The 27,269-nt window shown below is 43.9% G+C and overlaps 2 protein-coding genes across 4 annotated transcripts in view; one reads left to right on the plus strand and one right to left on the minus strand.

Moving 5' to 3' along the window:
* Window positions 1-4,182: 4,182 nt before the first annotated feature.
* On the plus strand, window positions 4,183-13,091 carry LOC108926847 (sterile alpha motif domain-containing protein 9-like). 3 transcript variants are annotated; one of them, XR_003798139.1, is made up of 4 exons: window positions 4,183-4,259; window positions 5,521-5,739; window positions 6,490-11,399; window positions 13,031-13,091. XR_003798139.1 is itself a non-coding variant. In XM_029257901.1 (3 exons), the coding sequence occupies exon 3, from the start codon at window positions 6,511-6,513 to the stop codon at window positions 11,335-11,337; it is 4,827 nt and encodes a 1,608-aa protein (XP_029113734.1). In that variant the 5' UTR covers window positions 4,183-4,259; window positions 5,521-5,739; window positions 6,490-6,510; the 3' UTR covers window positions 11,338-11,427. The 3 variants fall into 3 exon arrangements, 1 of the variants encoding a protein (XP_029113734.1); XR_001965498.2 differs by lacking the exon at window positions 5,521-5,739; XM_029257901.1 differs by lacking the exon at window positions 13,031-13,091 and having other exon boundaries at window positions 6,490-11,427.
* A 5,087-nt stretch (window positions 13,092-18,178) lies between these two features.
* Window positions 18,179-27,269, minus strand: part of LOC108936734 (uncharacterized) — a 54,611-nt gene continuing 45,520 nt past the window's right edge. The window contains exon 2 of the transcript XR_003798164.1: window positions 18,179-18,209. The gene's annotated coding sequence lies outside the window, so the exon portion shown is untranslated. The remainder of the gene's footprint in view (window positions 18,210-27,269) is intronic.

The raw sequence follows: 27,269 nt of genomic DNA on the forward strand, positions 1-27,269 counted from the left end.
ATGTTAAATGTGTAATTTGTGTCAGAAAGAGGAATGATAAACTTACCGATGAGAGAGGAAACTGGGCCCAAAACACAAAAAGGAGACACATGTGCATTGTGTGAGAGCGGAAGCAACGGAACGGCTCCACGACCCCATTGGAGATTCGGCCCGACCGTCTTTTAAAATACAATAATTAAATGAGCGACTTCCCCCATGATGAGTTGTGATGAGAAGAATCCTCAAAGTAAGCGAGAAAAACAGTCTATTTTTATAACAAGTCACCAGAGGTGTTAGATGCGGACAGTCGCTGGGTGGAGGAGGGGAGGTCTGGGCTTCCGGGCTTCGTTACACAAATATTCATAGACGAGCAGTCGCGTGTTTTCTTCAGAAATAGACCTCATTCCCACCCTAAAACCATGTATTATAAGGAAAGTTCACAGTGGTCCCCTGCATTGGGATAAGTGGTTATCGATAATGACACATTGAGCTCAGAGAAACAACACAAGGGATCGAATCATTTTGTGACCTATATTTGTGTAGAAAACACTACTGCTCATATATGAATATTTGTTTAGAAAGAAGCATTTTCTTTCCTGTTTTCCTGAGGGGGTCGACATGTAGCTGTTATTCTGCACTGTTTACTTTATAATGTTTTTTCTTTGAGCTTTATCATATGTACCTATAATTTTAGAGCCCACTGTAGAGTCACAGCAGTAACAAAGTCAAACAGAAGCTCATTAGATCTTTTTCTGCACTGGAGCTTTGACCCCAACTGTGCTGTCTTCTGCAATATATAAGGAAAATATTGTAATGTTTAAAGTTACATGATTATATTGATCACTGACCTGGAAATAAGTCCATATGAGTGAGAGGGTCACTGTGCTCCTCACTCTTAGGGTTACTGAACACACAGGTGTAACTTTTACTCTGCTCTCCACTCTTCTGAACTGTCAAGGTGTTTCCAGGTGTAGTTTTTCCGTTCTCTTTCCAGGAGTATTTGGTGTGTTTAGTCTCCTCTCCCACACAGGTCAGGATGCACTGGGTCTCGTTGCAGGATCTCGTCACACTGGGTTTAGACACAGGATCTGTAGAGGAATAGAGCTGCTCAGGTTAACAAGGTAAAATGTGGATGTGAGCAAATCTGTGGCTCTAAAGACTCTTGAAGAGCTCCGTGAAGTTGCCTCCCTACACACAGCAAAAATTAAATAAACCTCATGATTCGTTAGTGCTAAATTTTTGTCGTTTTGTGCCGTAAAACTTAGCATTTGTGCCGTTACAGTTTTTGAGATATTAATATGTATTTATTTCAGAAGTGACGTCACTCCAGCCCCCCTACAACGGCCCAGGAAGTCGAATTTGGGCTCTTTCATTTGTGCTACATTGGTGCCGTTCGAACCACTGTCCTGTCTCTTTTACTTTTTAAAAATTAAGGTATATATTACATGTGACATCACTGTGTTATCTCACATTTCAAGTTTTAATGATTATATGACATTTTATTTCTGGTGATATTGAACTTGTACATTATGACTTGCAGCCTGCTTAATACCCCTCATACTTCCCTCATACATAAAATACTCTCTTTTTCCACTGTGAAACACAGTCACGCCCTGATATTCCCCATAAGTCCCCCCAGTGGTGAAACACTTAATTCCATTTTACCCGAAATACAACTATTTACAATAAACCCATTTCCCACTCAAACTCCTAGTAACCCGGTTCCTTACATTATTTACTGAATTAATAACAAAAATACTGAAACTTACCAAGTACAATGAGCTCAGATTCCTTTGCAGGTCTTTTATTGTTTATTTCAGCAGAGTATCGTCCTTCATCTTCTCATTTTAACCCTTTCATTACTAACACTCCAATAGTGGGATTCAGGTCACACTGGTCTTTAGTCCTACATCTACCATAAAAATCCACTTTGTGACCACTGTCCCACACAGCTCTTTTGTCCTTCTCTTTCTTCCATGTGATGCTGCTGAGGGTTTCAGGCACTTTAGGATCCAGTTGAACCTCTTTTCCTATTAATCCATAGATGGGTTCAGCTGTTTCACCTGCACAGGTATCAAACACACACACACACACACACATACACACACACACACACACACACACACACACCATCATTACAGACAGGAGAAACCACAGTAAAGTACCCTACAGTAACACCATGAAACATGTAGGACCGCTTTATACAGGGTGTAAATATCAGTTTCAACTACTTTGGTGTTTTGTTGTCCAGTAAAACGTTTGTGACGCAGCCAATAAACCTCACAGGTTCCAGAGCCTCGATTTATTGATCGTCTTGCTCTCACTCTGCTGTTCAGTTCATTACTGGAAGATGAACAAATTAATATGAGAACAAGTGATACAATTACCGTTTATCTCTCAGGTTTTTCTATCTCTGCTCATTTCTAAGTGAATTGTTTGTAAAAGAAGAAACCCGAGAATGTAGAACAGAGGGAGGAGAGCGACCACAGCTGTTACATCCTCATTTGAGTACGAACACACAGAGGCTTTACTGTCACTCGAATTGTGCACAGAATTAAAAACTTACTGAGAGGAAGAGCAGTGAAGAGGAGCACGAAGAGACACAGAACTGGCGGCACCGAACACATCATCTCCTTTCCCTAGTTTACTGCAAAAGAGACCTGAGTATAGAGTAAAGCAGAGTAAATGTGGGCGTGGTGCGGTGTGATGGAATCCAGATGTTGGGAGCACAGTAAACAGGAGCGTGCGTGTGATCCACAACATCCAGCTGTGACGGCGCTCCACCCCCCTCATCCAGTGTGACCAACACAGTCATTATGGGTCCAGGGAACCTCACTATTCTACTGGGATCCAACACCCTCAGGTAAGATTTGGTACCTGGAGGAACAGTGTTCATCCCAGTGGCGTCACGCACAGTTCCCAAAGTGTGTGCAAAACCATGGAAATTACACAGATATTTACAGTTTAGTGCCCCAAACAAGACACCCCTGAAGTACCAGGGGACCCTTTATTGCCCCCTGCCAAGGGAAGGGAATATATTACATTTATTCATTTCTCTAACACTTTTCTCCAAAGTGACTTACACTGACTTACCCACTTATACAGCATGGTATTTTACCGTAGCTTCTTAGGGTTTGTACCTGGCTCAAGGGTGCTACAGCTGGAGGTGGGCTTCAAACTTGTGGGTCCAAAGGCAGCAGCAGCTCCAACCAGCACACTACCCCATAAGTGCCCCATTACCCCTACAATGTCCCTGCTGCTACCTCCCCCAGAGGACCGAGTTCCACAAGTGTCTCACTGTTCAGCTCTGTCCCTCAAAGAGACTCCAGTTGGAAGAGAGGGAATCCCAGGTACCTGGTATTTTCAATATTTCCCACTGCACACCAGCTACGTCTCTCCTCTTTAACCTGGACTATATCTGCTGTTTTGGACCACTTTGACTTGTCTTCACCACTGCTTTTCTAATGATTTTTTCTTTGCAGTCATGGCTCTTCACCACCATCTTTGTCTGTCCTCTTCATGCTGCTACTGCCTATCCACGTAGTCACCGAATGTGAAATGTCACTCCCCAACTCACTATAAATATAGACCTGGCTGGCTCTACAATAATGTACTGTAAGCTGACATTTATTTCCGTGTTGTGCATCTTGTAGAGAGAATGAAATCTGGTCAGTCTGGTTGTTCAGGCCCAAACCTAACTGGCCCAGTGGGAAAAGTGCCGACTCTCCCAGTAACCGTTCCGGCACTGATCCCAAAGGTGACCAGTGCATTCAGTGAAGATTAAAAAAAAAGTTAGAAGTAAAGTCATAGCAATGCATAAAAAAGTATTTGGAAACTCTTACATCAATCATTTACATGTATTCATTTATCAGACGCTTTTCTCCAAAGTGACAAACATCTCATAGAAAATACTATGTGTCTAGGAGACATTAGGAGAAAGAGAGACATAGTTGCAGACATGTGATTCTTGTAAAGTTAGTTTCTTTCCACTTTATGCACCGATGTTCATCACACGAGTAGGTGCATAAAACTCAGAACAGACGATTCCTGATCACCTTCCTACAACAGGAATCAGGAAGTGGTGGCTGCATCACTTCACCGAGACACTGCCTGGACAAGCCCATTTTTGCCACGTGATCTTGCAGATGGGTGTGTCCAGGAAATCACAGCACTCAGCTCTAAGTTTCAGTTTTCTCACACAGGTACCAGTCAGTCAACCTGAGGACCACGACTTTATTGCCTGCATTTTCTCCCACAGCTCATACGACAGATGCTGATGGGTGAGGATTTAAGTTATTTAAGCTCAAAAAGAATATGTGCAGTTGTGCTCAGAAAATATTTGCAGTGGTTTGAAGTGTTATTGATACCTACCAAAAACTTTCTTAATAAATGTTATCAAATCCTTGTATGGACAAGGTAAATATACTAAAGGGAAAATATGTTAAAGTGAAAATTTAAGAAAGAAAATGTTAAACTGTTTGGAAACATGTTCTACAGAATCAGTTTCATAATTTTCTTTGGAATACAAAAGGAAATCCATGATATGTGAAGCGTATTCATGTATTTTCTTAATAAGTATCGGCAACTGATGAAACCAAGATATCCTTGTGTTCTGATCTGTCAGCGTCACGAGTGCAGGTCTAACAAATAATGTTTCAGACAGTGTGTGTGTGTGTGTGTGTGTGTGTGTGTTTACACAAACTCCAACTTGAGTTTCTGTTTTTCATTTGTCTATTGATTAAGTTCTCAGACACTTTGTTTCCAAGGTGGCTGACAGTGTTGAATACACTAGAGTACCTAGTCAGTCATTTATCCATACACCTGAAAAATGTAGCACGCACACACACACACACACACACACACACACACACACACACAGACACACACAAGCACGCACACATGAAGGACCGTTTGATGTCACCATGGTTTAACTGAAACACACCATTGGTTTCTGGGAGGAAACAGAGACGAGGAGAACCTGGAAACTCAGAGAATAAACTGAATTGAAAGCCACACTTGAAGATGCCGGATGCATCGCCACCCACTGCACTGGCATGTTGTACTTGTACAGCTCATACGACACGACTGTATGTAAAAAGTATATATAAAATATCTTTTTTTGGAACGGTAGACATGTGGGAAAAAGAAAAAATTCAGCAACCAGACTTTCCGTTTTAGAGTAGAGGTTCTACTTTTACCTGGGAGGGTCAATGATACAAAATACAACAAAAGTTTAAACACATAAAAGTTTGGCTACAGTAGCATATGTTCATTGCTCAGGTAATGTGAGGGTTGTGGGCCGAAAATCCCTAAAGGCACAATCCCTCACAGCAATAGTCAGGAGAAACACAGGGGCGCCGCCCTGGATCCACTCGACAGCACCTGAATTCCTGGAGCGGCGCATCCCAGCGCTATAAATGGCACGAAGGACAAATGTCTATGTAACACGCCGAGGTGGCCAGGAAGGGGGGCGGAGTCTGGGGTGAGCCAGCCGCAGCTGGGACTAATTGCAGCCTCTATTTCTTGCCCCGAACCTGCCAGTGAGGGAGAGAGAGACAGACGGAGGAGCAGAGAGAGAGACAGAGAGCGACCCGAGACAGCCACGACCGCAAACCCGATCCCGACCACGACCCCGCCCTCGCTCCCGAGCCCGTGGACGACACGGCCGACCCCGAAACACCGCCCCGGTCTACCCGTTCCCGGTTCCTCCTTTTCCTCCCCTTGCCTCCTCCCCCGCACTTCCCTAAATAAACATCACCGGTAGGCGAGCGCCTGACCTGTTCCGCCTCCTCTGTTGCAGTCTACATCGCTCTGCTTCCCACGGGATTTCTTGTTCCTTGTTCACGTGCCAGTTTCCTAATTCCATATTCACTGTGTGTGTCTGTTCTGGTCCCCAGCTCCGGTTCTCTCTACGTCTGTCCTCTGTTCCCCTGTTCCAATCCTGTGGCCCAGCCCTGTCTAAGTCACTTTTTTGTGCGTTACTTCGGTTCCACTTACGGTCCTTGTAAGAACACGCTGTGCTTCTCCTTGTTCCACATCCGCGCCTCATTGCTGATTTGTGCTCTGCACTCGAAATCATCACCCTTTACGTCTGTGGTTAGATGTTACACTAATACACGGCCGTGTCTTTGTCATCCTGGGACATGATACAAACATGTTAACTAATTGCTTTCTTTGGGATGATCTGTACTGTCCTAATATGCCAAAGCAGATCTTTCGGAGAGACAACAATCGAGAATTAGAGCTACAAGTTCAGATGAAAACGTTCCTAATTTTTCTAGCACTCAGGTGACTAACAGTAACATGTTTCTTTGCAAGTAGTGCTTTCTTGGCCATCTTCAGTGTCATGGTCAATACACGTGCACTGGATCTAAGACCCATGAAGGCAATGCCATTTTGCTGTTTTATTAATTGCCCAGTTTAATTCTTTGATTCAATGACATTAAGAAATGAACATTAATGCAGGGTGTACAACACAAGCTAAATATTTCTATCTATCTCTGCTTTCAGAATGCTCTTCTTGCAAAGGAAATGAGCAGCATGACTAATTTGCCAGCAGATATTGAAGCATGGACTAAAGAGGATGTTCGCCAGTGGCTGCTTGATGTCCTCAAGGTCCCTAAGGAACATGCTGACAGACTGTATGACGAGGACACTTCGGGAGCTAGCCTGGTCTGCTTCGAGAAGCAGGACCTGCTGGACATCGGTGTGAAGCATGGCCCAGCTATTCAAATTATACAAAACGTCCGGAAGCTCACGGGTTCCTCTGAAAGACCCAAGTCACAGCCGAAAAAAGAAAAAACACCTCAACGGGTCAAACTGAATTCCTCAGCCGAGGTAAACAAAGGAGTTGGCACCTTGCACACAAACATTCAAAAGGAACACGTTGTACCGATATCTGAAGAAAGCAACACACCTCTGGAACTGAACACTGTTCCAACAAAGCACCGAGATAAACATGAAGACACCTTGCAGGTTCCAGGAAACACTGAGAAGTTAATGTCAGAAGACAATGTCCATGATGAAAATAAGAGTCTCCTATCTTTCAATAACACCAAGAAAAGAAATGATGAGGTGACTAAGGCAGAAATCAGGATATGTGTTCCTCGGTCCTTTGACAAAGATGGGAGATTGCTGACATACAGAGAGAACGATATCCTTCCTCCAGAAACAGGTCCAAGTAATCTACTGGACCCGGTGCATGAGTACAAGCTGTTGGAAAATACAAAGAATGCGGGTGAAACTGAAATCTTGAAAAAGTTCACTGATGAAGCCTTTCGCTTTGGAGCTGCGTGTATGAACTCCCGTACGAACGGCACTGTTCACTTTGGGGTAGGAGACAAACCACAGTATGAACATGGGCAGATTGTAGGCCTAAGAGTGCCTGAGCCACAGAAGTTTGTCGACAGGTTTTATCAACAGCTGGAAAAGCACTTTCAGAAAGAAGCAGAAGACGCCAGAGGCTGCATTAGACCACCTCAGTTCATCCGGGTTCTACACCGCAATGACACAACTTCAGACAAATTTGTCATAGAAATTGACGTTGTTCCAGACAGGCTGTTCACTCGAGGGCAGCATTTTTATACCTGCAATGATGCCGTAGATGAAAAAGGAAAACCCTGCAGACAAGAATGTCTGTTTGTTCGAGAAGGTGCCAGTAGCATCAATGTCTTGGCAACTAAAAATTTTCGACAACGGGATGAGAAGTTGAAAAGTCTAAGAGACCACATAGATGCATGGGAGACAGCAAGAAAAGATAGAGCTTCTTGTGTCTCCCATGAACCTAAACAAAACCATCAAGGACACAGACTGAAGCAACTAATTGCACCAGGGAGAAACACCCTGGACAATTCATTTCACTACATTGTCGTAATAAATAAATGTCACCAAGACCTACTCAAGAACTTGCAATTTTTGAAAGAACTTCGACCCTTTGCTGTGATGGACTTTGACCCTGAGTCTAATCTCAGTGGTTCCTGCAGTTTCTTTCGTGAAGATCACATAGCCAATCTTCACTACCCACGAATGTTCAACACCAATGACAATATCCCCATAATCATTGAAAAACTGAATTTATTCCGTCAGACAAGCTGGGTTTTCTGTAACGGTCAAACAAGCGAAGAGAACGAAAGTGACCAACCTCTTCAATCAAGTGAATGGCTGAAAACACGTGCTGGTGAGGTCAATGACATGGTTAACTTTCTTGGCAGATCTGGCATTTTAAAAACTTCAAAGCTACTTATTATATTCTTACTGCATTCAGCAGTAACAGACATGTCCAGTCCTCTGCTTAAGACCTTCTGCACATTCTATGAAGCTCTACAGGGGGCAGAAAACATTGTGTGCATCTGTAAAGACAGTTCTGTCTTCTCAGTGTGGAAAGATCTGGTGGAGAATCGTCTTGAAACAGACATCACTGATAAATGCATTCATGAGTTAAGTTTGCAAGAAGTCAACTGGACAATTATGAGAATGAAAGAACCCCAAAGGCAGTCTTGTAGACGATACTTACCTTCCGTTGGATCCAGTTCTGTCCTCCTAACAGAAAAGGATGAGGAATTCATGACAGTGCTGGACATCTTGAGTGAAAACGAGTGTGAAGACACAGAAATTGAGAACAGCGACTCTTTTAAGTCTTTCAAAAAAAAAACCGAAGAGAAGTTTTACAGAGGAGGAAAAGTGACGTGGTGGAACTTCTACTTGTCTGAGGGACCTGGCTGTGTCCCTTTCATCAAACGAGACAAATTTGATGACTTGTACAATCTGATTGTACCACAGGAAAGCTACAGAACCCCATGCGTCATCATCAACTTGTTCCATTACCCTGGCTGTGGTGGAACAACCTTAGCCATGCATATCCTATGGACAATGAGGCGCAAATTCAGGTGTGCAGTTGTAAAAAATAGTGTAGCGCTGAGCACTGAAATTGCTGTGCAGGTTTCACATTTACAGAGTTGTGGAAAAGAGGAGCAATCAAATTATATCCCGGTTCTGCTCTTGGTGGATGACTGGGATGACGTTGAGGATTTGCAGAGATGCATACTGAATGTCATACGTGAGACAAGAAAGCATGATTGTTTGAGTGTGATCATACTAAACTGCATTAGAACGCAGTTTCCAAAAGACAGCTCCTGCAAAAGTAGAATAGACAATGTCTATATTACCAACAAGCTCTCTGAAAAGGAAAAAAGGTTCTTTCAGGAGAAACTTAAAGAGATTGAAGGTGAACATAAGAAACCTGAATCATTCTATGCATTCATGATCATGAAAAATGATTTCAGTGAAGAGTATGCAGAAAAAGTTTCCAAAAATGTTCTGAAGGGCCTGGATGTCTCCAGTAAAGTAGGACAGCTTCTTTCTTTTCTGGCTCTGTTGAACACATACGTGGTTGGATCCTCAATGTCACTGTCATTGTGTGAAGAATTTGTTGGGATAAAGAACGCTCTCTGCCAACGAGAAACACTGGAAGATAGAATGAGCCAATACTTTGAACTCCTCACCTGCTTCGATACTGAAGACTATGGCAAATACCAGTCCGTTCGATTTCTGCACCACGAATTTGCCAAACACTGCCTTGATGTTATCACTGAACATGGCTTGAATCCAAGGGAAATCTTAACCAATTTGTTACATTGTGATCTTCTGTACAAATCTGGCATGGGAAAAGATGTGCTCACGCAAAATATTATGAGTATGTTGATCACACGTCATCGGAAGGAGCTTGGAGATGACAAGAACACTCTGTTCTCTCCTTTAGTTGAACAAATACAGAAAAGCGAAGGGAACGATTCCGTAAAAGCAGTTCTAATTGATGCTACAAAGAGATTTGACAAAAATGCAACCGTTCCTCAAGCTCTAGCGAGACACTGCTACTTGAAGGAGAAGGACTTTGAGTCTGCACTGGAGTGGGCTAAGGACGCACAAAGGAAAATGAACAACTCCTACATCGCAGACACGTTGGGGCAAGTCCACAAAAGTCATCTGAAATATGAAATCGAATTAGCTCAAGATAAGGGGGAATCCATCAGGCCAGAAGATTTAGAAAAGTACATTAAGCTTGCAGCAGACGCCATAGAAGCATTTAAGGAATCACAGGAGCTTGCAAGGAAAGATGAGTATGATGAAAATTTTGACCAGCGCAACAAAAGGCGGCTGAGAACGTACAACACCTCGGGGTACATTGGCGCAATAGATGTGGCAATGATCATCTTTGGTGTCCTTCGAGAAACACCCTTATTTGATCAAAAGGATGAACACAAGCAACGCTTGCTGCTGCAGTTTCTGAATAACGTGTTTCCTGCGAGTGATTTTCGTGCAAACGACAATCAGGAAAACAAAGAATTCGTTGCAGTAGTGAAGAACCATGAGCAATTTCTCGTTTCTCTCAAGCCACAAGTCAAAGAGGGCTTTGAGTTCTTCGAAAACTATTTCACATATTTGAGGCCAAGGTCTATAGAGAGAGAAACTGCAGAGGACAGAAATAAAAAGAAAATCTCAGACCACTTTCAAACATACATTCAGATTTTCTGTCCCTCTGGAGAGCAGAGAAAGTCAGAGAGAAGCAGCAAACCAATCCTGAATTTGCAGCAGCAGATCGAGGATGCCCGCAGGTATCTGGAGAGAGAACGAGCCGACACTTTCTCTGGGCTACTCCAGTGTCTGAATGAGAACGGGCCTCAAGTAGAAACCATCGTAGAGAAATGGAAATTCATAGTTGAGAACTCAAAAAGGAAAATCCTGAGTGAACAGACTAATTTCATCTTAGCAAACATTGTCCTGCACTGCCTTAAACCAAAGTCTAAACGTTTTAAAACATATGAAGAGCTGCTCTCTCTTCTGAACGTAGCTCTGCAGGAAAGAGGGACACATTCCAGTTGCACGGAGCTCTACTACTTATCAATGCTGCTCTTGTGGCCAAGTGAGAACATTAATGAGAACACAACCACATACAAAAACATATGCACCTATGTTTCGTCAATCAAGAAATCATTCGGCCGCCGCTTCTCCCACATGTGTTATGCCAAAAATGCCACATCGCACTTCTACCTGGGCAAGAACAAAGGACTGAGGAGAATTGTTCACAGGAGAAAGCTCGACCAAACTTTGGACAAAGACGAAAACACCAGACTTTGGTGGAGTGGAGAAATATGGAAAAAACCAGAGGTGGAAAAACTGCTCCATCGAGTGAAGGGCAAGACAGAAAACGGAGAACTTCACGTGACCTGCCCTGGAAATCTGAAAATCCCAGTACGTCCAGTTTATCTTGGCGGCATCCGGAGCGGAGGCAGCGTAGAAACGGTGTCTTTTTACCTCGGATTCTCCATGGAGGGACCGGTGGCCTACGACATAAAGTACTGAAATTACATCCGAAGTGTCGCAGAGCCGAAGACAGATGGCTGAACCTGCCCAGTGTTCCGCAGGTAAATTAGTCGATTTACCAATGAAAGCATCAACAGCATTAAAGATGAAATATTTTTTAAAAAAAGCATTATAATACTTTAAAGTACATTTTCATTGACATTTACATTTATTCATTTATCTGAAGTTTTTCTCCAAAGCGACTTAAAATGTTAATACGCTTACCATTATTTACCCATTTATAGAGCTGGGTAATTTTACCGGAGCAATTCAGGGTAAGTACTTTGCTCAAGGGCACTACTGCTGGAGGCGGAAATATGACTTTCAGTTCAAAGAAGGCTCAAGATGTCTTGACACAGTCTGGTCTTAGGGATGTTCTGCAACTTAGTGCGGAGATGACAAATGTAGTGCACAGAAAGAGAGGACGGCTACTGCGGCAGCTGTGCGTGTCTTCCACTCTGTCCATCTCCGACAATATGTGTACAGCAGTGGTGGTTCCTCACTTTGTGTACATTAATATGCAATTTAGACCAAAAGGGTTAAATAAAGAATCATTTAATTGTTCAAAAGAACTGTGCTGTTCCATGCTGTCCTCAGTCTGTGTCCAATGTGCCACAGCTCTCGGCTGGTTTTTTTTATTATGAACCACAGAACAGAAGCATTCGGAGCAACACAAGAGACCAAATCGGTATTTCAAGGAAACAAAACTGCACACGGATAACACTAATACAACAAATGTTACGTTATTTAGCAGGAGCGGTAAGTACGAAAAAAGTACCAAAGCACCAACTAAGTAGCAAAAAAGGGAGCAAATATTTCCAAATTGATTAGAATTGAGATGCGGCCACACGAATGAGGAAAGCTGAGCGTGACACATATTTGTGGACAGAGCGCCACCACACTCGCGCTCCTCTCTCAACCACTTCTGTACCTCTGCCTGGGTCCGCGTTTACCCAGAACATCACTCCAAAGATGCTCCTCTACTCTATGGATGCTCATGGAATTGAGAACAAAACACCTGGTGAGGCCTTCAGCTGCGCTGGGAATCACCAGTTTTGTCTATGTTGACATGCTGATATATTTCAACATGGTTTTCTGAGCATGAATTATACAAATAATTAATTTATCAGAGACTTTCCTTCAAAGTGATGTACATTTCAAAGAAAATACAAAGAGTTCATTGCATCAAGAGAAGGAGAGATTTGGATATAGACGCTGATTCGAGACTACAGTCAGTTTGTCAGATACCACGGTATAAACCAGAGTACATTACATGAGTAGCTGCGTAAAAGCGTTCCCATATTTTTCTTTTGCAGTAATCTGTGCAATAAATACAAGCTCAATTTTAGGAATACAGACAGTAAATTAGATCCTAAAAACAGAAATTGCAAATGAAAACTTTAAGAATGCAAACTTGGGACTTTAAAACCCTAAAAATTAAAAAGTATCCAAAGAAATTGATAAAAACTGATGAGAACAAAACCAGAAGAAAAGTACCACAAGTCATATTCTAAAATACGTTTAACATTCAAATGTTACTGTCATAAGCTGTAAATTACATTAAAACACACAGACTTTGATACAACACTATTAACTCCCAAATTCTTCCAGCATTATTAAATATCAACTTCCACTAAAACAGAGTAAAACCAACAAGCAATTTACCCAAACAAAAATCCTCCTTCCCCCTCAGCTGCCAGGTGGGACTTTTCTCCAGGGCCTGATAAAGTGCACCTGGGGGAGACCCCCCCCCCCTCCGGACAGATCGGTCACCAATAAACCCGAATGATCGGGTGTCACTGTGGAGGAGGAACGATCTTCGTGGTGCTTTTGGGGGTAGCAGTGAAAACTGGCATCCCACGTAATACAGTACCGGAGATGAACCCAGCCTCCCTCCCGTGCCTCTTCTTCTTCCTGGTCACTCCCGAAGTCCCGTCTGCTGTCCGTGTGACCAGGTGCGTCTCCCTCCTCCTCGGCCAGAGAACACAGCGTTTCCAACCAGAGTGGTGAGATCACCCTGCCGCGCGGTGGGATGTAGAGAAGAGTTAAAAACAGACTCAAGTCACTGATGGGCTGAAATATGGTAACCACACACACATACACACTGTCTGAAACCACTCGTCCCATATGGGGTTGCAGGGAGCCAGAGCCTAACCTGGCAACACAGGGCCCAAGGCTGGAGGGGGAGGGGACACACCCAGGACAGGACGCCAGTCCGTCACAAGGCACCCCAAGCAGGGCTCAAACCCCAGACCCACCAGAAAGCAGGACCTGGTCCAACCCGCTGCGCCACCGTGACCCCCATACTAGAGCTCCTCCACTCAGCTATTAGCAAACAGCAGAACTCGCATCCGGAAGGAGTCTTCTTTGTAGCTGGGGATTTTAATCATGCAAACCTCAGGTGAGTTTTCCCAAAATTGTATCAACTTGTAATTGCTTTCTCTGCACTGGCTTCCCATAGCTGCCCGAATCAAATTCAAGACCCTGGTTATTGTCTACAAATACATCAATAGAACTGATCCCAGATATTTACAGGACTTGATCAACCGCTACACCCCAGCCAGACGCCTTCGCTCATCTACTTCTGCTCACTTGGTGGTCCCGTGCATGAAAGGCAAAGCACGGAGGTTCTCTGTTCTGGGTGCATTGTGGTGGAACGACCTCCCCCTCTCACTCAGAACTGCTGAAACTCTGTCTACAGTCAAGAAGTGTCTTAAAACTCATCTTTTCCAGATCCATTTCACCCAAGATCTCTCCAACTCATTTATGGTGTAACTGTTAATGTATCGTAACTCCAGAAGCATCCCCAGATACAGCCTTTATTCAACCACTACTCCGGCATTGTATTTGCTTGTTTGTGTATCTTGTAATATTCAAAAAACAAACAAAAAAAATTGGTAGGAGGGTATCAGGATTTGTCTATCCTGAATTTTATGCACCTACTCGATCGATGAACCTCGGTGCAGCAAGTGGTAGGTAACAAACCAGGTTTGCTTGAGTCACATATCTGCAGTTATGTCTCTTTCTTTCAATGTAAGGCATAAATTGTACTTTCGCTGAGATGTACGTCGCTTTGGACAAAAGCATCAGCTAAATGAATAAATGTAAATGCATCAGAACGGGGGGTGCAGTGGCGCAGTGGGTTGGGCCGGGTCCTCCTCTCTGGTAGGCCTGGGGTTTGAGTCCCGCTTGGGGTGCGTTGTGATGGACTGGTGTCCTGTCCTGGGTGTGTCCCCTCCCCCTCCGGCCTTACGCCCTGTGTTGCTGGGTAGGCTCCGGTTCCCCGCGGTCCTGTATGGGACCAGCGGGGTTCACAGAGTGTGTGTGTGTGTGTGTGTGTGTGTGTGTGTGTGTGTGTGTGTGTGTGTGTGTGTGTGTCAGAATGTTAAATGCTCAACCAGGGGTACAAACCCACATTTACACAAATGTTGGTAATGCCCCCGACGTATGTGGCAAAGTATATAAGCTGCTACAGAAAGAACAATAATTTGCCCACAGACAGTAATTGATCCGTAGCGGAGGAACTCAACTCGCACTTTGCCCACTTTGACAAAGACAGCAATAGTGGGGAAACAGTTCAGCCTGCACTGCCACCTGATCAACATGAACCGCCGATACCGGACACTATTGAGGACAGAAGGGTTCCGCGCATCGTCAATGCGAGGAAAGCGGCCGGTCCTCATGGTGTCCCAGGCCGTGTACTTCTCGCGATAGCCGACCAGCTGACAGAGGTTTTCACCACCATTTTTAACCTCTCCTTGACCAGCGCCGTTGTCCCGACTTACCTCAAAACTACAACGATTGTGCCCATTCCCCAAGAGCAAAATGTGAGCTGCCTGAATGAGTATCGCCCTGTTGCACTTAACCCTTGATATCCAAGTGTTTCGAGAAGCTGATTCTGGCACATATTAAAAACATCGTCCCTGCCCCTCTGGGACAGCATCAGTTGCCTATCGGGCAAGCAGATCAACGGAGGATGCAATGAGCCTCATTCTCCACACTGCCCTGGAGCACCCGGATGGGCCGAACACATATGTCAGAATGGTATCCAAACTGCGCAACCTCAGCCTGAGCTCAGCCGTCTGTAGCTGGACTCCGGACTTCCTAACCAAGTGTCCCCAGAACGTTAGGTTAGGAGAGCACACATCCTCCACTCTCACCCTGAACACTGGTGTTTTCCAGGGATGTGTGTAGAGTCCTTTGCTGTATGCCCTCTTCACCCATGACTCTCTACCAACAAACACCATCGTGAAGTTCGCAGATACTACGACAGTCATTGGTTTCATTACAAAAAACGATGAGACCGCATACAGGGACGAGGTACGAAACCTGACAGCCCGGCACTCCGCCAACAATCTCGCTCTTGACACCAGGAAGACAAAGGAGACTGTGCTGGACTTCAGGAAGAAACGGATGACTGACCTCAGTGCTGCGCTCATTAATGGCGAGGCTGTGGAGAGAGTCCCCAGTGAGAGTGAACATCACGCAACTCTTCTCTTGGCCACACGCACCTCCGCTGTGATTGGAAAGGCGCAACAACGCCTCTATTTCTTGAGAAGACCGAGGAGAGCGACCCTGCCCCAGGACCTTCTCGTCACTTTCTGCCCACGTACAGCGGAGAGAGTGCTGACGTACCGCGTTACAGCACGGTACGCCAGCTGCGCAAGAGAAGACCGCAAGGCTCTGCAACGGGTCATCGGGACGGCTCGGAACATCATCGGCACGCGGCAACCGGCCGTCGAGGACGTTCGTCCGTCCAGATGTCAGAGCAGAACCTCCGCCACGATGAGGGACTCCACTCACCCTGCAGACCACCTCTTTAAACTGCTCCCCTCCGCAAGGCGATAGAGGGCCGTTCGCTCACACACCACAAGCGTGACAAACAGCTTCTTCCCCAGAGCTGTAGAAGAGTTCAACACTGCATGATTTTTATTGTATTATATAGTCTTATCAATTTTTCTATTTATTTACTGTATTATGTGTTTGATCTTCTATTTTTTACTTAGTGTTGTGTTTTATATTGATCTCTAAAGAACGCAGGAAGTGCCAGTATAATTTTGTTGTATTGCACATTAATACAGTGACAATACAGTCTCTCTCTCTCTCTCTCACACACACACACACACACACAGAAACTGCTTGTCTCAAGCGGGGTTGCGGTGAACCGGAGCCTAATCGGGCAACACAGGGCGTAGGGCGAGGGGACACACCCAGGATGGGATGCCAGTCCATCGCAAGGCACCCCAAGCGGGATTCGAACCCCAGACCCACCAGAAAGCAGGACCCAGTCCAACCCACTGCGCCACCACACCCCCATCACAACAACCACATTGAAACAATAACAAAATACACACAAGTATCAATGATTTGTTGAAATGTGTTTTCACTTTGATAATAAAGAATATTTTTCTGCCGTTTGGTGTCAAAAAGCCTCGTTAAATTAACTGTGATTCAATGCTGAAGATCAATAAGACACAAAACAGTCCAGGGAGGGGTCAGTACTTTTAATAGTCAGGGTAAACAGTGTAAAACATCTTTCAGGTGAAACTGTACAGTGGCACTGAGGACAGGTACTTTGTACAGTGCAGCGTGTGTATGGAGACCCTTCCGGAAGGTGGGAGGAAGTGGCTCTGTTGCTACTCTAGGGGTTAGAGCTGCTGCATTTGAAACCTCATATCATAGGTTTGAATCCCACTTCCAGCTTCAGTGCTCTTAACCTAAGAAGTCTCAGCTAAATGAACAAATAACTCAACAGGGTCTGTCCTCTGGTCCCTGTCAAAGAAGAGCCCAAAAGACAATCCCTCACCCTGGTTTCCAGTTGTCCCTCCAGGTTAGTTGTCTTTATTGCTTTTCCACTGGGCAACGAAAGTGTCTGCAGCTGCCTGTCATTCTCTTGGCCAAATACCTCTTTTCTTTGCTCTGTTGTGCCTTAATTCACCCCCCCACCCCACCCCCGACCCCTCCAGGGACCACAGGTGAAATATGAGGTGTGCAGTGGACGGACAGGCTTGTCTTGCGAACGAACACAATCAGATGAGATGTGGCTTCAGTGGACGGTCATGGATGGAGACACTGAGAAGAGCTGAGGTTTGGACACTCACTCTGCCCTCTGTGTACCACAGTAACCTGTGAAACACTGTGGAGGAACTGGAGTTCGTGCTTCTGCTCTCGGTACTCGGTCCAGCGTAACACTGATGATGCTGAAGACATTTTACCGATTGAAGGAGCAACCAACAGATGTGTCACAAATGCATGACATGAAAGTTCAGGACCTGTTACTTGTATCACAGTTCTGCTCAGATCCCAGTTTCATTCACAATAATGGGCTTCAGTGACCTTTGGTTTCATAACAGCAAATGGCAGCGACGGCCACTACACCGAGGATCAGTAGCTCAGCTGCTCCAACGACGAAAACGATGATCAGATGATCAGGAGAGAACAAACCTTTAAAAAAGTTGATCATATACATCAAACTGGTGATTAGAAACTGTCATCAAAACTTGGTCATAAAGTCCAATGACCACAAAGGAGCTTTTTTCTTACTGCTCTGCGGTCTTGACCTCAACTGTACTGATGTCTGTATTATGTTATGAAAATACTGTAATGCAAAAAATTAAAGTTCAGCTCACCTGGAAATAAGTCCATCTCAGTGAGAGGGTCACTGTGCTCCTCACTCTTAGGGTTACTGAACACACAGGTGTAACTTTTACTCTGCTCTCCACTCTTCTCCACCATCAAGGTGTTTCCCTCCTTTACAGTTTCATCGTTCTCTTTCCAGGAGTATTTGGTGTGTTTAGTCTCCTCTCCCACACAGACCAACAGGCACTGGGTCTCATTGCAGGATGTGGTCACACTGGGTTTGGACACAGGATCTGTGAGAAACAAATATACTGTAGTGACCAGAAATAAAATGGAAAACTTTGGCCACACCAGGGAAGGATGTATCCAGAACACACACACACACACACACACACACACACACACACACACACACACAGGCGTGATTGCTGGAGAGCAGCCACCTAGTCCAATACCACAGTTTCTACAGGTACACAGGACATTTCACACACGTGTCAGTAGCTGCATATAGAAGTGATGAGGAGCCTCTTGTCCACTCAGTGTCACATTTGACTTACAAACTTTTCAAGTTGTGAACAAACTCTCTACCAATTAGGTTTGTCAGTCAGGGACCCAGAGCTGCTTTCATTCCACAGTAAATGTGACCCGATGGTGTGTGTGCAGCTCGAAGTTCTCTGTATGATATCGATATTTATACTTCTGTGTGTCTCACTGTGTTCAATCCTGTTTACTGCAGTAATAACAAAAATACTGAAACTTACCGAATACAATGAGCTCAAATTCCTTTGCAGGTCCTTTCTTGTTTATTTCAGCAAAGTATTGTCCTTCATCTTCTCATTTTAACCCTTTCATCACTAACACTCCAGTAGTGGGATTCAGGTCACACTGGTCTTTAGTCAAACATCTGCCATAAAAATCCACTTTGCGACCACTGTCCCACACGGCTGTTCTGTCCTTCTCTTTCTTCCATGTGATGCTGCTGAGGGTTTCAGTCACTTTAGGATCCAGTTGAACCTCTTTTCCTATTAATCCATAGACGGGTTCAGCTGTTTCACCTGCACAGGTATCTCACACACACACACACACACACACACACACACACACACACACACACACACACACACATACACACACACACACACACACATACACACACACACACACACACATCATGCTCACTGAGTGTCCAGGACACACAGTGTCATTGTAAAGAAATGGAAAATACCATGGTAAGGTGAAGTGTAAATTATAATCATTTAATGTTAAATACCAATTGTAGTTATAATCTTGTACTTTTGCAGTTTTTATGCTTTTACTTTGTGCAAAAGGATTTTATTAACCAAAATGCTGAATAAATTTAAGAAAAAAAAGATTATATCTTACACAAAAGTATTCTATTTAGGGCACTTTGCTGATCACTAAAACTTTGCAGAAATTACAACCACTTCATATTTTATCGGACTTTAACAAATTGCTAATAAATTTCTTCACGCACAAACACACACACACACACACACACAAACACACACACGCAGACACTCACACACAGATACACACACACACAAACACACACACACACGCACACACACCAACTCAAATGACGTGCCAGAGCTCCAGCCAGCGTGTTGGCCAATGACAGATCGAAAATAGTAACAGACGACACGCTAATTAAACTTTTCTACATGTTGTCTGCATTTCCCCTCCTTTCTCCATAGAGTTTAATCTTTTACTCTGTTCTTTCGAACATCTTCAGTAAAACAAATGGAGCAGTTAAAACAGATTGTAACTGTATATGATGCATTTTGCGTGCATTCAATATTGTATCATGAACACAACCTCGTTTTACCGTCCTGCCACTCGGCGTCACTTCATCACCAGGGTAAATTCCTGGAGCTTTTACTCTTCTGGGCTAATAAAGTGATTGTGATTTTAAAGTTACCATTGTACAGATCAGCCTATATTATGGAAAATGATAAACCATTTCATCAGCTGTTCTTCACTGGACAGGAACCGTTTACGGGAGGGAAGGTGTCCTCTACTTCATTTACTTCATTTACACAACGTTTTTCATTTAATGCTCTTTATTCCAACATTACACTCGAATGAACTGTTGAATTTTGCTGGAATCCAGGAGGTGAGACCCATCAATGTTTGGCAACAAACTTGCTGTTGTTGTGTATCGGCAAATGTTGTACTTAACAAAACCCGCTGTGTTTACAGCTCTTATAATAATAAACTATAAGTACAATAAGACACGTTTTAAATGCAGCAGTGTGTCGACGGTTCAGCTGAAACAGATGAAATAAGAGGAAGAGTGAGAGCTCAGAACAGCGGGCCGCTCCCTCTCATCTATAGTGAAAAGAATAAAAGTAGAAACTCACCATGAGACAGTGTTGCCAGGACACTCATGTATGTAGCTACTCGTAGCAGGTGTCCAGAGAGGGGACGCATCATCATGTGTGTCTTCGTTGAAATGCAGTGAAAGAGCGCGGAGGACAGAGAAAGACGCAGTGAAAGTACAAGTATGCGGGCAGTGACCACACTGTGCTTTTCTTCCTCTTCTCTTCTCTTCTCTTCTCTTCTCTTCTCTTCTCTTCTCTTCTCTTCTCGTTTCTCACACACCGACCAAACTGCTCTCACTGTCTCTGCTGAAGACACCATGAGGCCTCCATACCGTGGTGTTTCACCACATAACACGTACATTAAAAAAGCTCAGAACTACATGAAAATCAGAATTTGATGTATTTGGCCAAGTATGCACCACATACAAGGGATTTTACTTCAGTTCCCAATGGCTCATACTGTAGAGTAGACAAAAAAAAAACATACACATTTACACACATATGTCAACATACGAACAGGGATTCATTTGGGGGGAATGAATTACTGAGGATGGAAAAAATAATGAGGGACGGAATAAGTAACATGGGAGGGACTAAATAATGAGAGAGGGAATAAATTATGAGTGAGGGAATAAATATAAGGGAGGGAATAAATAATGAGGGAGGGAATCAGAAAGAGGGAGGGAATAAATAAGGAGGGAGGGAATAAATTATGAGCGAGGGAATAAGTAATGAGGGAGGGAATAAATATAAGGGAGGGAATAAATAATGAGGGAGTGAATAAATAATGAGGGAGAGAGTATTGCACAGAACATTTAAATACTAACAACAGTAAGCTGTTCATGGATGTAACATCGTGGGGAAAGAAACTGTTCTTCTGTCTGGTGGTTTTGACGCACAGTGATCTGTAGCACCTGCCGGGTGGGACGAGTTGAACAAATTGTGTCCCTGGTGAGAAGGGTCCGTCACCATTTTCCCTGCCTGTCTCCTACATGTTCATTTATTGCCAAACAGGAACAATCAACAGTTTTCTATTTACACTCTATATACAGTACAGTACTGGATGTCCGAATAGGAGAATTATTTCTCAGTTCTGTACTGTCAGCTGTAACACGATGTCCCTCTTTCCTTAATGTCTCCTTTCCAATGTCGTCTTTCATCATTAACAGCTGGACTCATCACCCCCCCTTCTGCCCTTATTCATCTTCCTGCTTCACCGCTGTGTCCTAATGGACCCATGTGCTGAATCGCCTGGGAATCCCGGAGATGGAACTGGACACTGGTGCCATAGCGTACTCTGACATCCACGTCCACAGTTTCACACTTCAACTCAATTGAACTCAGTGTATTTTTATACAGAAACAAAAACATCAGATAAAAACACAAAGTCAGCACTCAGCGGGGGGTCTCGGCGACTATCCGTGGAAATAATGGAGTCCGGCCCGAATTTTAGTGATGCAACTTAATAAATAATGAATAAAAACTCTATCTAATCTTGCAATAACAGTACAGCTGTACAATAAGGTCACTATTTGTTACCTTATTATTGTAACAACCCGCGTTACTGTTTAGGAGGGAAACCTGCGTAATATAAATAGTTGCATTGTGGGAAAAATGCGAAGTGTAGGTTTGAAACTGCTGGGGGCGCTTCTGGGGAAAATTATTGGGTGTCTGTGTCTAGGAGTCTGTTGGCCAAGAGCTTGGTGGTGCTAAGTCATCTGAGAAGGCTGGTTGTAGGTAGAGGTCCTAAAAAAAAACACAGTTCATGGATGGAGAGTGTTGTTTCCCTGGTGCTGCTGTTCAAATAAACTGCTTCAAGTAAATACTGCTTCTCTGTTGCTCTTTGTTGTGTCTAAACTTATGGCACTTTGCACCACATCATTAAGATAACTCTTTATACTCTGGTCACAGTGTGTAAGTTACTGTAGATACATCCCAGTATTACTTTTCTGTACGTAACCTAACCCCAGTAGTTCATCTCCCATGCAAAGGGTCCTCAGGTCTTAAGAGGTTTACCTTGACCATCCTGGGAAAAAAAAAAAAATCTGAATTGAGTAGGTGGGATACATAAGTTAACTTTGTAAGCTGCCTTGGAGAAAACCATGTGATACATGTTGTCACTGTTTATTATGTTTGCAAAGGAATCTGTGTAAGAAAAGTTGACGGAACACAAGAGAGGAGAGGTTCGCTGTGCTCTCCTTCGCTCGGGCCGAAAGGAGAGTCGCTGTCGCAGCAGAGATCAGGGAGTCTCTCCGAACAACAACAACTCGTACGATTTGTAAGGACCTTCATGCGTCTTCAACGTGTCACCAGTTCATGGTAAACATGGCTTTGGCTCCAAGGTCCTTTACCTGCTTTCTACACCTTCTTTGCTCACTGCTACAAAAGTACATGAAGACACAGAGACACTTCCATACAACACCAGACATACAACGAGGCATGTAAGAATATACCATGGTAAATGTTTAGGCAGGGAAGCAGGCAGATGTTTATACAGATGGGCAGGGTTGTTACTTCGACTCCAAGCTTGTCTGTAGGTGTAGGTGCAAAAGACATCCTTTTATCACAACATACCAGTCACGTTTAGTCACCTACGCAGGTCCTCATTTTTGGACACTCTAACCCTATTCTAAGCACACATGCCCTTAACCGAAAGCGTTGCGATTTCTGGTCTCATTCTAGGGCTTTCTCATGCAAGCACATGCTTCCTTATCTTAGAGGAACAGTCTTCATACAAACAACGGCTCAAGAACGTGTACAAAGTTCACATGATTACTGCACAACAACTTAATGTTACAGAACAGAATAAGTAAAACAGAATTTCATTCCACAAGGGATTCGTTTGTTCCGTCCCAGAACTTGGCCTGCAAGCTGCAGGACTGATTCATCCATCATGGATTCCATGGGTCATCTCCTTTAGTAGATGTGTGTATTGATGGGTCTGTTACTCTTCTGATATCAGTGGTCATTTCTCACATGATGGGGTTTCTTGTACCGTGTCCAGCGTGGGCCTCGAAACTTTCAATAAAAGCATTAAGTGCAGCCAAAACATACAAACTATTATAAGGCCACGACGTTTAACTAGATTTAGTGAAAGGAGCGCTTGCACCAGAAAACTAAAATACATTAAAACAAACGTTCTCAATTTACAACCGAGGGAAAATGCAAAAGAGAAAAAGAAAAATTATTTGCCTAATGTGGCAAAATCAGGAGAAGCATTTTTTGTTTTGGTTGGTAGTTCAAAATTGTCTCATTTATATAAATAAATAATATAATAAATTATCCTTGTCATTGTATAGACAGGTAGTGGTGAAAAAAAAATTAATGTATATTTAAATTTAATATATTATCGTTGTACTTGGAATGTACTCCAGCTGTGAGGGACACTGTGTGTCACAGGGACAGGACTTTGTGTGAAAGTGTACAGGGCACTTTTGCAGAACATTCTGGAAGTGCTGAAGGTTCGAGTTGCTGTGTGTGTAAGAGCTCATCTCACCAGGACCCCTTGTGAGAAACAATCATATCGACAGTGTGCGGAACTCGTGTCATTCAGAGCGGAGGGAAACACGTGGGATGAAGTACAATGAAGCTCTTGAGCCCAAGTCTCCAAGTGCCACTATTCACTACCCAGGATTCACTACCTTGAAGAAACTCTGGAGTCCAGCAGCTGCTTCCTGGGAATTCTGGTACAGAACTATATAGTGACACCTGTTAAATCTCACAAGGTAGAATATCTGCATTTTCTCAGTGTCCTTCTGTCTCTGTGTTGCTGTGACTCTGTGGTTTAATGCTTTTAATAAAATAAAATAGGAGCTCAGCACAGTCATAACCAGTTGACATCGTTAAGCTATTGTAATGACCCCTGTTACTTGTATTTAGCAGGGAAACGTGTGTGATGTAAATAGTTGCATTTTGGGAGATAATGTTAAATGTGCGTGTAACTTAGGGAGAAAATAATGGGGTGGTTGTGTCTACGAGTGTGTTGAGAGAGAGAGAGAGAGAGAGAGAAAGAAAGAAAGCTGGCTGTAGGTGCAGGTTCTGCAGAAAATGAGGTCTTTGGACCAAAAGCATTATTTCCCTGCTGCTGGTGTTCAAATAAACTGTTTGTCATGAACGCTGCCTCTTTGTCCTTCTTTGTCTCATCCAAACCCACGGCGCTGTGCGCCAGACTATTACATTCTGGTAACTTGTTAGTTTTAAATGTTCCGCTGTTGATCGATGTTCTATCGATGTGAAGCTGACTCATCGCAACCACATGCGTGATTTTCTAGGCGGAAAAAGGAACTGAAGTGGTTTCCCAGGGTCTTCTTCCATGTCTGTCTGTGGGCTACAGACCGAAGAAGAAACGTGCTGACTCCACACATCCATACCCACTCAGAAACGAGGAACTGTGGAGCACTGGTACTATCCAGTGCACCGCCACGTCCGTTCTACCCCCCATGAAGGGCCAAATAAGTCAAAGTCTTCAGAAACATCTCACACTTATTAATAACTAAAAGAACAGTGATACCATTGACTAATGTCTGAACATGAAGAAACAAGTCTAATCAGTTGTGTAAATCAGCGCAGCTCCACACCGCTGCACTTCTCTCTCTGCTAAAAACCACTAACTTTTTATTTACGCTTTCCTATGACAGGAAGTGTGCAGCCCTTTCACACTCTTTTTTAGCACAAATTAACTTCAGCTTTTTGAAAATACCGCTGTACACGTCTCCAAAACAGAGATCTTTCACCTTCCAGCTGGTCCACCCTCCTGTGGAGACTCTCGACCAAACTGGACGACTCAGTCATCTCACCTACCTCCTCGGCTAAGAGTCTGGGAGTAACGACTGACTCAAGTCTGTCTTTCTCTCAGTACATCGAACCCACAACCCGGTCCTGCAGATACATCCTGCATAACATCTGCAGGATCCGTCCTTACCTCACAAATGAGTTTGCCCAACTACTTGTCCAGGCCATGGTGACGTCCCGTCTGGATATTGCATCTCTCTCCTGTGTGGCCTTCCTGCTATGCCCATCAAACTGATATAGAATACCGCGGTACAAGTTGTGTTTGACCAGCCAAAACCGTCCCATATATCCCCCATGCGTGCCTTTCTGCATTAACTTCATGTGGGTGAGGAACCACTTAAATTTACACCAGTGACCAGTTGTACAAACCATCTTACAGCTTAATGTCACCTCTTAGCAGAGGAAGTGCCTCTCTATATTACTGATTAATAAACATTTACATTAATATTATCACTTACAATATGAAAGCAACTGTCTTATTACATGTTAAGAGGTAAAACATGAAGCAATTTTGAGGACATAAATCAATGGTGCTGTGAAGTTTGCTGACGGGAATGACAATAAAAACAACTTGAACTTGAAGAGTATTAAACAGAGGGAGGTTCAAACAATAATGATGAAAAATTGCACTGAAATGCAAAATGAAGTGGTAACACAACAAGAGAGAGACTGAGGAAAATCTCTTACAGCAGGTATCAGGTTCGAGACTCAGAAGCAGCAACAGGGATCAATACTTGTCTTCTTGTGCTTTTCTGACTTTTTCTCACTCTTTTTGCACGTTTCCAGCAGATCTCTTTGACATCACTGGTGGTCGACTGGAGAAGAAGTGCAGCGGGCAGCTGATCTGCTCCAAGGAGATTGACAACAACCTCCAAACTGCATGCGGTGACTCGTCCAGAGACCAGGAACTGGAGCAGTGCAGGGACTTAATGGAACCACACAGTCCAGTGGACACGCAGGACACAGGAGAAGCTACTTGGAAGGAGGTACCGGAGGCTGTGAGGAAAGCAAGAGCTACTGGAGCTCCAGGTCTCAGTGGACAAAGGCCGTCGACAAGTGTTCTGCTCGGCTCTGGAGGATCCCGAAGGTAGAAAACTCAACCGGTTCAGGTCTCTGCTCAGTGTAGAAGGCAAGTTATTCTTCTTCAGCATTTCTGCTCAGTGTTTCCTCCTCCTCAGGAATGTAGATATTGACATGTCAGTGCAGAAGGGTGGGATGTCAAGGGTGTCAGGGTGCTAAGAGCATACTGGTGTGGTGACCCGGTTGACTGGAGGGGTTCATGAGAGGAAGGGACACTTGACTCTGCTATTCTTTTCCAAACATGGTTTGGAAAAAATGGTTTAGTCCAATGGTTATTAATTAGTTCAGCTCAGTCAATGACAAACAGCAGAGGGACCCAATAAAACAGTAAGTCCCACCCCAGCTACAGAACATCACCAATCAGAGTTGAGGCTGATCTGAGAACAGCTGAACTTAGAAGTGAAGTTACAGTGGAAGAACTGGAGACCGAGTGATTGAAAATGTCGGGAAGAAAAAAAACATAAATGTGGGAACCATTTTGTTTTATTTTACTATTTTATTAATAGGGGATGTGGTGGCGCAGTGGTGAAGTGGGTTAGACCGGGTCCTGCTCTCCGGTGGGTCTGGGGTTCGAATCCTGCTTGGGGTGCCTTGTGGCGGACTGGTGTCCTTTCCTGGGTGTGTCCCCTCCCCCTCCAAGCTTATACCCTGTGTTGCTGGGTTCGGCTCCCCATTACCCTGTAGGACAAGCGGTTTCAGACTCTGTGTGTGTGTTTCTATTTATATTTTATTAATTTCTTGTCTTTTGTTATTTTATTAGTTTGTCTTGAAGGATTGCTTGAGGACTTTAAACAATGTTTCATAAGAAGTTATTAATGGCTTAATGCTATTGTTTTGCTCTAATATTTATACAAACATTTAACTTTTGAAATAAAAGTGTTAACATGACCATGTTCTGTTACAGGTAAATAAATTGTGTCAAAGTGATTTGATATGAAACTTTTAAAATAATATGTCCTGCGGCAACAGATTTCACTGTGGCCTCGTCCGACCCACAACCCCATTCCAAAGATGAGTTAGAGGGTCCCAGTGGCACCGTATGTGGGCCTCCATACTCTCTATGATATGGGTGGAGGGCGGTGGGGGCCACGTCAATATTTTTCCAGGAGGCTCAGAACTCGTTAGATACAACCCTGTCAA

The sequence above is a fragment of the Scleropages formosus genome, chromosome 14, assembly GCF_900964775.1.
Source record: "Scleropages formosus chromosome 14, fSclFor1.1, whole genome shotgun sequence".
Taxonomy (NCBI): domain Eukaryota; kingdom Metazoa; phylum Chordata; class Actinopteri; order Osteoglossiformes; family Osteoglossidae; genus Scleropages; species Scleropages formosus.

What these genes read in the sequence shown, in the direction of transcription:
- LOC108926847 (XM_029257901.1), top strand. Translation starts at nt 6,511, where the DNA reads ATGAGCAGCATGACTAATTTGCCAGCAGATATTGAAGCATGGACTAAA.